Raw genomic sequence first — 16,301 nt, forward strand, 5'->3', positions numbered from 1 at the left:
CAAATTATTTAGATTATAGATTGTCACACTAACAGCTGGTTAGTTACACAAAACCATCTAAGAGGCAGTCACTGGAATCTGTTTGGAAAAGAGCAGGCACTTAAAATATATATTTGGCAGATGATTGGATGAACCATCTGTCAATCAAACTCTACCGAAGCCAAGCGATGTGGCGCTTGGAATGAAGCTTTAAAATTAAGAGATAACACACACCAAATACACACACACACACACACACACACACACAGGATTGGCAGTGTTGGATTATCCAGACACATTTTAGACAACAAGCGGACCAGCAGCTGGTCAAGGGGTACTCCAGTTCATCTAACAGGACCGAGTGGGTACATGAGAGGAAACAAAAAGGTGGGCAAGCATTGCTGTAGATGCATTATCTGCACGACAACACGGTCACAAGATTAATGAGGTCGGCCTCTCGCCATCATTACGACGTACACGGGGGACGGAAAGAGAGAGGAAAAGTGAAAGGACGCGCCGCAGAGGGAGAAAGTGTGAAAGGTGCTTGGAAGGCGTCCGCTTGATCTGTGAATGCTATTTGCTAATTGAGCCCGCGAAGTGGAGAGTGTGTGTGTGTGTGTGTGTGTGTGTGTGTGTGTGTGTGTGTGTGTGTGTGAGAGACAGAAAGATGGCACAAGGGAAAGACAACCATCTGACAAAAACATGTCACATCAATGATTAGTGATAATTATAAGACGAAAATGGTTCATAATTAGTTGGTAGCTGTGGTTTCGATATCCATATTTTCATTTTAGGCTATTTTAAATGCACATTGCACAGATGAATATGCTCACAAAAATGAAAATAACTGTTAATTAGTTGCCAAATATTTCCGTCACCTCCGTAAACATGCCGCCAATCTCGTCTCACCTCGGCGTATCGGGTGAAACGAGTTCCTAAACACTTGGATACCGCCGTCAAAAGATGCTAACGCTTTCTTTTCTCCGTGTTGTCAAGGTCAGCCGCCGCCGTCTTGGCATTTTGTGCTCGTCCGTCAGGAGGAAGGCAACGGTGATAAATGCGCCGGTTTGTCGAGGAGTAAATGGTGGTATCGAGTTGTGGTCTGGTCCGGGGTGTCGGGAGAGGCGCGGGGCTAATTCTCAGCAGCGAGGCTGTAATGGGATGTGTGTGTGTGTGTGTGTGTGTGTGTGTGTGTGTGTGTGTGTGTGTGTGACGGCGCACCCAGCGCGGCCCATGTTCCACCTGGCACAGTGGATTAGGCGCAATTAATCTTAGTTAAGCAAGGCCTGCGGAGAGCTGCCCGCCTCGCACGTGTGTGTGCGTGTCCAGACAACAAACACACACACAAACACTCGCCGGTGCACGAGCAAGCAGCTGCTCTGTGTGTGTGTGTGTGTGTGTGTGTGTGTACGGGTTGACAGCCCGCTTGTCACAGGGCTTTGTTTTTATAGTTCGAATGGGGAAATGGTGTGTGACCGTTTGCTCACATGTGCACAAATCCTAGTTTCTTTTTTTTGAATGGGAGAAAAAAGTATTAAAAAAAGAAATCTCCTTGCCAATACTCATTTAGTATATCAATATGTTCTCAAAAAGGAGCTAAAGGATGATGTATTTCTTCTATTTGTCATATACATAGCAGGTCAAAGCATAAAGTTTGACCTCTGCATCCGAGGGGCAACTTTGGGTTTCCGTGTCTCGCTCAAGGACGCGTCCATATCGTTGATGTTGCGTTACATAACTGGTGTCTGGGCGCGGCCATTCATCCGTGAACCCCCACCCCCTCTGCCCGTCTGCGAGGAAACGCGGCCCCCGCCGGCCGGAAAAAACGCTTCAGTATGTCCCCGAGTGATGAAGTTACACGATCGGTGGACGCGAGCTAATGCATCGACATTCAGCCGAACGATAGATAGACGTTTTGGTGCAGCCTCTCCCGTACAAGCTTCAGTATCTAAGTGCAATTCATGTGAAAAAATAAAGCTTGCATGAATAAACATTGGACATCAACACCGCCCAGCATAGAGGCAAAGGGGCAGGAGGTATTTTGGACACCTGGGCTTCTGGAAATCTCGTTTATTTTCTGCATTGGCAGTCTGACCGTCAGCCTGAGCACTTTTAAAGCTTAAAACTGTTGAATCATTAGAATAAAACATGAGCTACTATCTGGTAATTTAATGATCAAAAAGGTCAAAGACAATTCATTGCTAAGACAGAGGTTAGAGGAGGAATTAAACCCTTACAATTGGGATTGGTGTTCGGTTGTCTGTTCATTCCTCCACTACGATCACCACATAAATTGGTTGCCGACCTGCTCTCCCTTTTACTCATCTTTGCCTTGTTGCTCCAGATTTTGCCGACTGTTCCTTCGCCTCCAGCCTCCTGGAGCCGTTTACGTTCGGCGTCCATCTTTTTCTTTCCCCTCGTGACTTTCTCTCTTTTCAATCTCAACACACTTCAAACCTCAGCCCTCCTCTTCAACACTCACCCTCTCACATCGTTCACTCCTCACCCTCCATCCTCTGTCTACAGCCATGCATTCAGACCCCGCCCTCCACAGACACACGCAACATTTTATGCGGTGCAGAATCCAGGATCGGATGAATAAAACAGTGCAACTGATGGCGACGGCGACGGCCCCCGGGGGACCCACACACCCTTTGATTTATTACGCTGGGTGAGCATTCAAAAGCAGAGAGAGAGAGAGGAAAGGTGAGAGACCGGAGGGCAAAGGACAATGAGGAAGAATCTTTTTAGAGCTTTGGAGGAACTAAAGTGCCCCGTGATCATAATGCATAACGGTGCACATGATATCCTTAATGTTTATAAGTGTCCCCCTAAAGCCGGCCTGCAAAGTGATTTCTAATTAGCCTCATCAGAGGACGACGAAATGGAGATCAACTTTCCATTGGGGGCAGGTGGAGAGATCTATTGAAAGAAGGGCTAAACCCAAGAAGACCTTGTCGGAGAGGGACAACTTTTTGCCTCACTGCATGTACAGCGAAGAGATCATGGCAGAGGCGTTTTTAAATCCCCCTGACTTCAATTAACCCACCGTGAAAATGCCTGCCACAGACTACAATTAAAGACTAACCTCGCAAGACCCCACTGGAGGAAACCGCTGATGTAATTGGCCTTAATTAGTTCCGTTTGTGCCTTCACTTCCATTGCTTTGGTTGAAGAAGATTTCCTTTAATTTGTTTACAAAATATCATTTTTGATGCAAAACATTCTGGGAAACGGAAATACATCCGAGACATTTCAAGTCTCAACCTGCATCGTTTTCCTCGTGTCCCATGTTAAGTCCTTCAGAACTGAGGCACACCATTTAGTCTCTGTGATCACTTCACATTTACCTCGGAGAGAGAAACTCTGGTTTAGTCGTTTTGGGATTAAAACTAAAAAACAACCTGTCCTCTAGAGATGAGCATTATGATGGTGCTCCACATCTAGAATAAATACATTTGTATCCAGTTGTAGCACAAAATCAAAAAGAAAATGCACTTCACACAGACAAACAATATGTTAATAACCTTAATAACTCTTGACTTTGATTCCTGTGATATCACAAAAGGGGAAAAGTTATCTAGCTTATGAATAGTTTAAAAAAAAAAAAAAGAAAAAAAAAAAAAGAAAGGGGAAGGCAAGGAGACTGCAATCATCTAAAAATCTCACGAAAAGGAGAATATTCAGAGGAGGTGTCAAGGGCCATTGGATGGACAATGATGGATGAAAAGCCAAAAAAATCTGAAGCAGATGCTGCAGCTTTCAAAAGCAGAGTTTTAAGATTTCCACAACGCTAAACACGAGTTCCCTCCAGCAGGGGATCGGCTCTCCTCCATCATATCGGAACGCTCCCTACTCGGTTCATGTTAATTAATGCTCTCGTCCTAAATTGGGTATCACATTTTAGTATTTCTGACAAGGACAACATCGACAGCAGCAGCATAGATTTTAGTAACGTAGCTTCCCAGAAAGACAAATAAATGTTTAATTTGTATCGGCGCTTCATCTTTGATGTGAAACTCGAGCCAGAAAGTTGCTTTTGTGCTGAATCCTCGTGTAAAGAGCAGGCTTCAGAACGACAAGGGCAAACGCACCAGTAGTCCATGCAGCCCTCTTTTCATGGCACTCGGGGGTTGATCTCAGAATTCGCTGCGTCATTTGCTTTTGTGGTGCACCAATGTCACTTTCACACAGCCAACGCCAAGCACTTAATTAAATAGATCACCTGACACGGGTACGACAATGAAAACTATCAGGAACGAGGACCCGCCTCACTTGAGGAGCTATTGTGTCCGTCAGTAGCTTGAAGAGGCGGCGTCACACCAAACCCCTCGGCTGCATCCACACCAATACGCTGTTCAACAAATTAACAGCCGCACTATTCTCTTTAAACTAAAAACCCTTAAATGCACCACACGTTTATCTTATTTATAAAAGATACCACTTTCGTTTGTTGAGACGGTGCATGTAAATAATAAATTTACTCCGATGTCGCTTACACTAAAATGATCTACACTGTGGAGCCATCAGAAAGACGCCTTTCCTTTAGTATGCGACGCAACACTTGGATGAAGGCGCTCTGGAACAAAGTACTGCAGAAACTAAAATTGAACTCTTTGGCCACAATCACAAAATGTATGGCTGACGGAGGAAAACTGCTCCAACATTGCAGTGGATTTACTCTGAGGAATAAACAGGTATCTCATGACTAGTCACAGGTGTAGCTAAGACCATTGATGTCCGTTTAGCTTCCAGTAAACCACCCCAGTGATGTGAAACATGTGGCCATCAGTAATGTTGGTTTGTGTCGAGTCAACGAATTAATTAGCTTCATTCCATCACTGCGAAAACAACAATCTTCAGAGATCCAGCTTCTTTATTCTGCTTATAAAGTGCACCAGATTAGCGCATTTAGACTTTGCTGCAGCTTGCAGATGCCTTTTTCACCACTTTTGTAAAATAAGCCAATTAAGTAACGAAGAAACATTTGCATAAATGTGTTATCTTCATGAGGTTGAGTTTTATCGGGCATTACAGAAACAGATTATTTATAATACAGAGCATGGTACTGTTTTTAAATTGGGCTCAAGTTCAACTTTGTTGGGACTGTCGTGAATTTCGTGAAAATGCAATTAGTCCCAGCCCAAAAAAGAAAACATGCTGTTTTGAAGAATTAAACTAGTATTTGTAACCAGTGGAGTCGCCCCCTGCTGGCCATTAGATTTAATGCAAGTTTAGGACACCAGGTATTGCAGATGCTGCTTGTAACGTTGAACACATTTGTTGCTATTGCAACTTCTCACCAAAAAGTTAACCTATTGAAATCACTCAATATGTAAATAATAGCAACTACTGACATCCTATTAGCATCGTCTGTGTCCCTAATAAGACACAATAGCGTCTATGATGCTAAATCCAGAGATATTGTTTTTACGTTCATCCTTTTAGTGCGTTAGCGTCCGCAGTCATTTTTCTCCATCTCACAGCCCAATCAAATTCCCTTCAATCTGAAGTTGTGGCTAATTTGTTTGCAGAGTAATTCAAAACAGTGGCAGCGGGAGTGACACCAACAACAAATAAACTGAAAAAAGAGTGCCAATCAACCTCATTAAGGACTACAGGTTGTTTACACACCAAGGGTAACTTTCCGTGCTCTTTTTTTTTAATTAAGTGTCTTGTTAGGACTGGGACAGCCACAGCCGTGTGATCTGTTGTCGTAAATGAAACGCTGTGCGGTCGAGAAAAGAGCGCCATGCGTTGTCGGAGAGAAACGCATCTAATTACTGGAATCAGGACACATTGCATTAACAAGTTCCCTTGAAACGCGTTTGTTCCACCGGTGTGACGACTGTTGGCCGAGCCAATGTGGAACGAGGGCCTGGCAGCCCTCACCTGTCCTGGGAGGAGAGCAGGCAGGTTGGCATGAGGCAGCAGGTTAGTGTGGTTTAAAAAATAAAGAAAAGAACCCCATACACGCATGTACACCCATATACAGAATATCTACGGCCTACATATTTAGTATGATGCCAGTATCTAATGACAAAGAATGCATGCATGATTTTAAATTAATTGCCTCTGATATACAAATGCTGCAAAACTCCATTAAGTGCACAATTAAAAGGAACCCTTCATTTTTGGGACATAATTACCCCCAGCAGACCATTGGTTGGACGCCAAAATCGTTTCTCTCTCCTAAAGTCTTCTGCTTTATAAATCCTCTGATGGTTGTGGGGGTAGAATTTGGACGATGTGGTGCAGAACGAAGGAAGAGGAAGATAAAAAAAATAAAAAGGGATGGAGTAAAGTACGGAAAGAAGTGAGCGATTGCAGCGAGGGAAGCTGGGAAATGGTCGGGGAGAATGGCAGAGGCAGCTTTCTCACCTGCAGAGTTACAGAAGAAAAGAGGGAGTAGTGGAGGGTGAAGGGAGGCAAAGAGTCGGCTAATTTTGTTCTACCTTCAGGATACCGCGCCCAGCTGCTGAATACGAGTGACACGGGTTGAATGTCAAAGGAATTTAGCAAAAGTGGTACTGAGCGACGGTTAGTTTGATATAGTCGCTCCTCACGAGTCAAACCGGTCGTGCTTTATAAGCCCGCTCATTGCACCGAGCGGCGCTTCATCGGTTGTTTAACCAGTAGGGGCGTCACCATTCTTTAAAAAACTTATTTCAGCACGAGTACAGCGTTAGACTAGCGGGTCTTGATTTGTAGAAATCAGCAGATCACTGGTTTTCTGCCCCAACAACAACAACAACAACAAGTAAAATACCCTTTTTTGAGTGCAGGACTAAACCCATATGGTCAAACCTAACCACCAGGCACTTTGGACCAAACTATTACAGACCAGAAAGCTTCCTTTTTCCACGTCGGTACTCAAAGGCCTCAGGGTATAGACATCGTAACGCCGCTATAGGAATCATAACAAAAGGTTGAAATGTTGTGCATGTTGCTGCAATTTCTGCTCTTACGCAACACATCCTTTTCACAGCGGATAAACACAACACCTCTACAACGGTGCGCTTTCTTTTCTTGCGTCAGCAGAGGGTCACAATTTCTAAGCCTGCGAGGTCTGATGTAAATTTCCCCGTATACAGCCGTGCCTAATCTCCGTGCCAGGATACCTCTGCTTTGTATTATCGCTCATGCCACAACAAAAGGAGGGCCACGGCGCATTATTAAGATGCTGCTTGGGTGCCTCTGTTGCACAAAGTGCCTTGAGAATAAGTGCCTGCAGGTCTACACGTCTCTCTCCACACATTTTGTTAATGATACAAGGACAAAGTATGCAAGGACATGGGAAATAGGAGGGCCGGGGTTCAGCGTCGGTTTTATACGAGGCGGATTCTGCTGTGCGCGCTCGATTACTCTCTTTCTCCAGCTCTCGCTCGCTCATATTGGTCACATTTGCTGCCACAAGACTGTCCTACGATTACAGCTCCACACTGGCACCTGTTGATGAAATGGCAGCATAGCAGACACACACTTACACACACACGCACAAAGAAAAAACAGTCACATAGCTGCCCATCCTGTCCATCTTTCCTTTACAGATAGAGGAGGAGGAGTCATTTTGATCCGAGGGGCCTCCAGCAGGCAATGAGCCAGTTTAAGATGATGCAGACACACACACACACACACACAGCTAAACGTGTCCACTGTGCCCGATCTGCCTGAATCTTACGACGCCAGATAGAAAGAAGCTTTATCGAGGGGCGGCGCGATCGAATGATAAGCGTGAGAGAGTCAATACGATCGTCAGAGATAGGGTTGATACAAAGACCGGAATCCAACACACATTCATCAAAAACCAATACAACTGTCAAAGACAATTTGGCCAAATATCCTCCTGCGCCTCTGGAGAGAACAAGAGTGTCGCGGCGTTAACGGTGCGAGTGTTTCCCCTCCCTTTCCCAATCATATACCCACTTCAGGCCATTCACTTCCAGAAAGAAAAGGTAGTGTGGTGCAGAATAATGAAGTGCTGATTGAAACGTTACTGACAGAAGTTATAGAGCGACAACAACGCGCGTGAGCAGCTGCTTCCGAAGCACACTGCCCGCAACCGATAATGAAAACACAGCCGTGAAAATACTGGATTCACGTAGATGATGCCGACCCTCGGGTTGCCGGTCTGCGGTAAATAACTCAACACCGCACGCTCTTTGGGGACCGTTGTGCAAAAACTACCCAGAGTTCCTTCCCATCGTTTGTCACGCCTGATGCATTTGAGGAATCTGGTTTTACGGCCCATTTTAAGTTGGAGTCGATCAATCAATTTCTCTCAATATGCATCCCAACGTCCGACTGTAGGGTAGTTACACAGTCGAGGCCTCCCGTCATTTATCACAGCTCGGCTCCGGATCTCCAGAAGAATATCGATGAAGTTCATGAAGTCGTTTCGGACTCCTGGTCTCCCTTTCTTCTGCCAGGGCTGTGTGTGTGTGTGTGTGTGTGTGTGTGTGTGTGTGTGTGTGTGTGTGTGTGTGTGTGCGTGTGCGTGGGCACACTTTGTAGACGGAGAAAGGAGCATTCTGTAGTCGTCGTCGGAGAGCTCAGTTCTTGCACTGTTGCTTCAAAATCATTCCCTCGAGGGAAGGAAAGCACACGCAACAAACGCAACATGAACGACTTCCATGTTTCCATTTGGAACTCGTCTCCGTAGCGACGAGATAACCCGCCTTTTGCAAAAGCCGGGCGGAGAGGAATTCTGAGAGTTTTCCAAGCGTTCCTGGCAAAGCGCCCTCGCTAACTAAAAAGAGGGAGTGACAGATGGAAAACCCAGCGCATCACAAGTCAACAACACAACACACACAAACTGAGCTGTTCTTCACACCAACAACCTTAACTATTGGCGCTCGTGTAACGTGCAGAATTTCTGGCGCTCGTTAGCAGCCGAGGCCTCTTGGAGCGGCATTTTCTCCCCTTTTCCCTTCCTCGCATGTTCACCTTCCCGTCCTGCAGCCGGGCTCGTAGCAGATACTGTTGCGCTAACAAGGAGCGGGCAGCAACAAGGCTTGACAAGGGAAGGGCCGAGGTCAGAGGACACGGCATCCTTTGATATGAAAGCCTGACGGGAGGCGGAAGGAGAAAGAAAGACAAAAAACCACCTGCATCCCTGCACCGCCGCCCTCAGGCATCAACCCCGACAGCGTAGGACACCCAGCAGCTAGTTGAGCTTAGTTAAAAGTCGGCCTCGTCCTTAACGGCAGGTCTGGGGACACGTTATGCACACGGACGCTCAACACGCCGTTGCTGCGATTGCGTCACGGCTGCTGTTTCTTTATGGTCCGTGGCAATTTCATGGAATTGCAATTTCTAAAGAACGGGGATCCGACTGGAAAGCACACTGTGTGAACCGACACACTGGTCCTCGTTATATTGCTTCCTCTTCCCCAGACTTTTTGGGGGGTTTTGGGAGGAAAGCGTTGTTCCGAGCCACAGTTTGGCTGCATTTCATGACCGGTTGCTCCCGTGCGTTTCGTTTAGCGCTCGCCCGTCAAGGACGTGGTCAAATTAAAGACCAACCAACGACACAGTTTCCCCAACCAAAACAAAAAAACCTTCCATCCCAATATCGTCAGTGGCATTTGGTACGTCAACTCAACTACTCGAGTGCTAATTAAAAACGTGTTCATACTAATTTGCAATTACTGGTGCTTAACGGGTATTCATTTCAGTGTTTGTTATTTTGTGCGCATGTGCATTTTTCCAGCTGCAGGAGAGGATCGATGCAATAAAAAAAAAAAACACGCCGCTCTCGTTTACCTTCATCGAAGTCGGCGTCGTCCTCGGTGTGCTGGGGGAAGGGGAAGCAGTTGGTGATCTCCAGCCGGTCCTCGACCACCAGGCCCAGCAGGACGCCCTGCACCACCTCGCTGCCCTGGCCCTCCTCCTGGTAGTGCTTGATGATCTTCAGCAACACCTGTGAACACAGCAAGACCACCATCACTGAAGTAGCAAAAATAACAACGCCCCGGAAGAGGGGTGAGCACGCTCCTTTCAATAAAGCGATTTCATTTTATGAACCGGGGATAATTTATTCATCACGGCCATTGTTTACGCATTCTGTGCCCGTTACGGCGGCGCTTGTTATTGTATTTTATTGTCCTTTGATTTATGTTATCCAATTGCGCCTTTGCTCGTCATGTTGATTTGTGCTCATTAATTTGTGTTCGGGTTAGTTTGGTTGAGATGTTTTATTTTTTCCCCAAGCCACTTCTTTGTCAGCTTCAGAATTGCAGCATTTCTTTCCGTGTTCTTTCAGACATTGTATTTCATCACGTGCAGTATATTCAACTAATGAAATTAATACCAATGGGGAACGTATTCCAGAACAGTATTTTAGCATATAGAACAGTATATAATGTTGATTTAGAGTGTTAAACACAGTGATATACACCTGTATTAAATAAAAAAAACATTGTTATCACAAAAAATTGCACCCCGAGTTTACTTTCCTCAACCCATTACACATCAACAGTGACTTCAGGCCGTAGCAAACATTAACCCCACGACGTATTAGAGAAAAATGTGAATAGTTAAGTGGCAGTTAGTGATTTTTTTAAATATAATTGAATTGAGCATTGCATAAACGCTTTAGGTCTACTCATGATAATGACGGTCACAAAGCTTAAATCAACTCAAATATGCACTGCACATAAGTCCATGATACAATGCATGTACATAATGAAGTGGCCACTGACTGTATACATGTCCTTCACGTTTGTTTTCACTTAGAATTAAAGCAGATACTGATATTTGGGATTGTAAAACTCCAATAACAGCTGACATTTTTCAACATAAAACAATTTTTGCTTGTGGCGGACAGCATATGTAACGGTGACACCGTTTCAAATATGGCATCAAATCTAGTTTGTGAATTCTGTACTGTCCATGTTTGATATGACAGGCGTCCGTCAGCGGCTCGCCAGGAGTGACAGCGTCTCCTCGCAGAACCGACCCGGCGGTGTCAGTCAGCCGCTGCCAGGGGAACCGCCCACCGAGGCGTGGCGCTTTCAGGCCGTTTCCACAAGTGTCAAATGTATTTAGCTCCTTTTGTTCAATCATGTTGAACTGCAATGGCTGCAGCGTTTCTGTAATCTACATTTCCTACAAGCGGTGGCCCAGAAAAGAATAAAAAACCTGAAATCTCTGGAAGTTTTAAGACAAATGCAACCCACGTACAGTAGGAGGGTATATTTGGACCTGTGGTCTGATATTCCACATCGCCGTGCCTCATCTGGACAGGGTGTCCATGCATCATCGTATGCGTTTAATATTTAATGCCAGATATAAATGGGCCAATAGGACAAGTCTCCACATGATTGAAGAGCTGGTTTAAGCTCCAATGCTGCATCACCGACACCAAGGACAGCAGGGAAGTGCTACGGCTTACTTCCACACACACACACACACACACACACACACACACACACACACACACCAATCATGGGAAACCTTGACCAGCAAAAACAGCTGAGGCAAGGAGTAGAGAATAAGGCAAAGCGTCTAAATGAACAGGAAGAGGACAAGGAGCTGAAACCACCGTGTGGAGCGGGAGAGCATAAATCACACCGATAACAGTGTGGGCAGGTCACAGCCAGAGGCATTAATAATATACACACACACACACACACACACACACACACACACACACACACACACAGGAGCTGGGTGGCAGTCCTGGGGCCATGCTCACAACAAAACACACATCATCACCGTGAGGGAGCCCTTACTCGTCTCACTAGCTCAGGCCCTCACCTGCACACACACATATACACACACACACACACGCATCTGTCTTGGGAGATGATTTATTTCAATGGAGTGCTGGAGCTGTCATGCAACAAGTAAAAGAGCTAGGGGGGGATGGAGAGGTGATATGGAGGTGGAGTGGGTAGAAAAACAAATCTCATTCCCTGCCTGCCTGCCTTGTCTTTTCTGACTGAGAGGGGAGAAAGGTCTGAACAAAAGGTCGGGGAGGGGGGGGGGGAGATGGAGAGAATGTAAGAGTGAGAAACTAGACTGATGAAGGAAATGATGACGAGAGAGCAGGAAGGGATCAGGTGAGGATGGAGGGAGGGAGGGATAGTGAGAAGTGGGTGACTGGAGGTCTTCAGCGCAGAATTTAGCCCTGTTTTCTGGCAGTAAAAATCTTTTCTAGTCTTCCTCCATCAGTGAGAGCACAGATACACAATGCTTTTAGCCTATTACCTCTTGGCAATCTGTTAATCATGAGTGTGTGTGTGTGGTGATCTAGTGTCAGGAAAGGGAGGGGGGTGGCAGATGGACCCAAAACAATGTCAAGAAAGCCAAATAAATAAAGCTAAATTCTAGCAGAGCTTAAAGGAAAGTCCTGCATCTACAGACATTGCCTTAAAGAGGAGATGTGAAGAGGCCTCTGCACTAAAAGAAAGGGAAGGAGGGAAGATAGGAACCAGTGGATTTGTTGCATTTGCTTCCTGGTGCTAAATAAATGCCAGAAGGTATTGTAAGCAAAGCTTGGAAAGCTCCACGTTTGTGCAAACATGGATGCACACACACACACACACACACACACACACACACACACACTTCAGCAACCTCTTTGCCTGCTAGATCTCCCTCACACACACACTATTGATCTAGCTCAGCAGAAGCTAGCCCACTGAGCTCACCTCATGTGGAGAGGCCCCAAGATTGATATGTGGACAGCGTGTTATAAATCAACAAGCTTAAAATTGAATTGTGAAAAATCAATTGCGGTCCAAATCCCCTGTTGGCCGCTTTTAATTCTCATCATAAATCTTCTCCCTCGCGCTCACAAAAGGGCTTATATATTCCCGCCACACCGAGGCTCTACTTATGAGAAAGTACAGCAAGAGAGACGATCCCGTAATGACTTTTTTTTTTTAGCAGCACTGATGTGTAGACAACCTCTGCACTGTAATATTCTCTACAGACATAATGGCTGTAATGTGGCTCAAGTTGGATTAGTTATCTCAAAGCACAGGCCTTTTTATTTTGCAAATCTCACTAAGGAATTTGTTTTTTTTTTAACAGTACACATGATCCGAGAGCTGATTTAACCAGGAGATCACAAAGGAAGTATTAAAACAGGAGACCTCACATGCATTGTTTTATCATTAATGCAGCACTTTTTTACAAAGTGTACACATGGCTCTACTCTTTGACTTAAGAATTACAACTTCAATAATACCAAGTGAACATAAACTGTAGTTTCTGTATTACAAAGCGGTGATAGAAAAGAAGTTAGTAACTGTACTGAACAGATGGGAACATACGTCTCCACACTGGGAAGAAGTTATCTCTCGTGTCTGAACATCTTCCTGATGAGCGCCGGCTTAAAGACCGCAGGCAAGTGGAGACGCCTCGGGGGGAAGAAAGGACTGTTCTGGCAAAGTGATGAAAAATCTAAAGAAAATGTCTGCCACTGCTAAAATGATCTTTTTAAAAGCACCTAATTTTGACACATTTTCTGCCTCTTTTTTTTTTCACCGTCGCCCAAAGCTTTCAAACCACATTGCCAAGATGTTCTGTGAAATGCGCTCTGACTGCTTCATTCTTGTTATGTGAATAAGTCCGGGGTCTGGCGTGCGTCATACGACAGAATGAATTAAGTACGGACGCACAGGCGAATGTGTGATCTCAGTAGGTGTTTAATGGAACCACGAGAACGTCTTCAGAAGCGAGGAAACCATCCGGTTCTCCCAAACATCTGTGGCGATGCCGTCTGTGGGCAAACCTCTGAGAGACGGGTCGTGACGCAACACGGCAGCAACTGCTGCATATCAATGCGTTCAGGTGAAACGCATTTCATAACTCATCGCCTGAAATAGACACCTTTCCTTCAACCATCTGAAGGAAAACAAATGAGGTCACACACTGAACGGATCCCGGTGGTGTTTAGTTCGACGGAAAACTCATTAGAGGTCTAAATAATACACATCGAGGTGAAATCTTTAGATTTGAAATTAGGGTCTGAGGCTCTGGAGCAGCTTTAATGAGCCAGATAAAAGGAAAGCAGCAGCTGGCAAGTTTAAAGTCCTGCAACTGTGTTCAGACACCAAGAAAATGAGCTGCTTGGTGTCCGGGCGGTGGAGGGCAGGAGGCCAGAGCCCGGCAGTGAACCACGTTTGTCCTCTGCTGTTGATACTGAGGTACTACACAATATACATACATAAAAACATTTAGGATTGGGTTAAATTATAGTCGAAATCGTATCACAAACTTTCTACTTTTTGCTTTCAGGACACAGTAGAGTGGGAAGCGAGTGCCTCGGCTGTTTGTTATTATTTAGCTACATTGTTGCATTCAGATCGTTTAAATGTTACTCTAATCAGGAAAGTCATTATTGTGATAAATTAAAAACTAGATTTAGAAATACTATAACTCGCACATTACAGACCCAGTCTCAAAAAAGGCGCATGGGCCATTTGGAAAGTCAACTATGTGATGATTAAATGTTATTATAGCTACTAGGAGCCGAATGAGCACGCCGGAAGTTCCTCCTATTCGCCATCCTTTCTTTCTTTTTTTGGAGGGGTACAATACTAATACGGCAGCACCGTTACACCATGTGCTCCTTTAGAAAACACAACCAGGGAGGTCCCGGTTTTAGAATCAAACGCCTCTTCGGTTTCCCGACCAGCACCAGCTAAAGGCAACGTACACCGGTTAGCCTATTAGCATTTCAGCCGGTTGGGACGTTTTAAACAGCACATATTACGTATTTGTCAATACAGTATATGTTTGAGTAACTCGATATACACGCATACAGGCATCAGCTACGGTGATAAACTGCAATATACGTAACACAACTGCGCGTCTGTCCGCCATGATGATGCTCACACTGCAGCTAGCATCCAGCTCCCGTAGCTAGCATCCAGCTAGCATAACACTCAAGGTCTCTGTGCCGTCCGCTACGGACAATAAACAAACGATAAACACTTACCAGTCCCTCGATCTGGATCTGTTTGACGGGAGAGTCCAAAGTGCCGCTTGTAGAAGCCAGCACAGTGGTAGCCGCTGCGGTAGTCTCTTTACGGGAAGCCATCTGGAAGCTGCTACACGCGGAAAAAAAGGGAGGAAAGAGTTCGGGGACGGACGTTTCCGGTAAAGATGCGTACCAGCTTTCCTGTCCGTAGAGAAACAAAGGGCCGAGTCGAGAGTTGCAACCGGTGGATTGCAATAATTCAACAGCTGTTTGGTGGATAAATAAGGGAGCTTCATTTGATTAACTAGGCCGTTGACATAATACCACTATATATATATATATATATATATATATATATATATATATATATATATATATATACACACACACATACATACATACATAGTGTATTCTACTGGTAATTATTCAAATAACTATAGAATGAGAGGATGGAGGTTCTTTCTGAACCAAATACTACCATTATTACTAACGTTGCCCCCATTACATTAAGACCTGCAATTAATACATTACTTTAAAATTAAGGGTTAGAAACTATTAATACCAATATTATGGTTTTGATTATTTACAATTTATTTTGTTACTTTAATGTCAAGGATTGTTCTGTTATGTTGAAAATGCTAAATTAAGTAAAAAATGAAGTCAAAAAGATGAGTTAAAAGGGTTAGTTTATATAATTAATAATATTAATAAAATGTATTTCTCTCAAGACCATCATCAGTAAACGCCATTATGAATTAATAAACTGCACTATGAATGAATAATATCCAGTTACAGTCCAAGTACTTAAAACACTTTATTTCAAATCTTTACAGATGTATCACAACTAGAGGTTACCCGAAGACTAAAAAGGTGGGATACTGAACTTAACTGTAACAAGCACATTACCTAGTTACATAATGCAAAAAGATGAATAAGCATAAACGTAGGTACAAAAAAAAAAAAGAAAAAAAAATTTGAAATTCACATAAAACTGAATAGATTAACTGCCTGAATTATACATCTGAAACATGATATTTAATGCCGGGTATAACTTCCCAATGTTTTGACAGATTAATCATTTTGTTTATCGTGAAACTACAAGTGCAACGAGGAGAAGATGGGAGAGGTCACACTTCTGAGCAATAAAACAAACAGTACCTTTCCAGAACATGTACAGAGTCAATACAGGATTCCATGTGAAAATACAGGGCTCTTTATCTAAAATCTGCAATAATTCAGGTGTGAGGGCCAATGGTATGAAGACTGAAATAAGCAGACAATTACATTTTAATTTATAAAAGAATAGAGAAAAAAGCTTACAAATCAGTGACTGAAAAAGGGTTGTTTTATAAATATACTTGTTAAAACATTCTACCTCACTCCGTTT

The 16,301-nt window shown here is 44.3% G+C and overlaps 1 protein-coding gene across 1 annotated transcript in view; it reads right to left on the minus strand.

The window, feature by feature from the left end:
• The window catches only part of LOC306745326 (eukaryotic translation initiation factor 3 subunit H), a 45,120-nt gene extending 30,064 nt beyond the window's left edge, over positions 1 to 15,056 (minus strand). Inside the window, exons 1-2 of the mRNA XM_079228090.1 lie at positions 14,933 to 15,056; positions 9,745 to 9,901 (exon numbers count right to left, since the gene is read on the minus strand). Coding sequence (XP_079084216.1) covers positions 9,745 to 9,901; positions 14,933 to 15,034 — 259 coding nt within the window. The 5' untranslated portion in view covers positions 15,035 to 15,056. The remainder of the gene's footprint in view (positions 1 to 9,744; positions 9,902 to 14,932) is intronic.
• Between the last annotated feature and the right edge of the window lie 1,245 nt (positions 15,057 to 16,301).

The sequence above is a fragment of the Taurulus bubalis genome (assembly GCF_910589615.1).
Source record: "Taurulus bubalis genome assembly, chromosome: 12".
Classification (NCBI taxonomy): Eukaryota; Metazoa; Chordata; class Actinopteri; order Perciformes; family Cottidae; genus Taurulus; species Taurulus bubalis.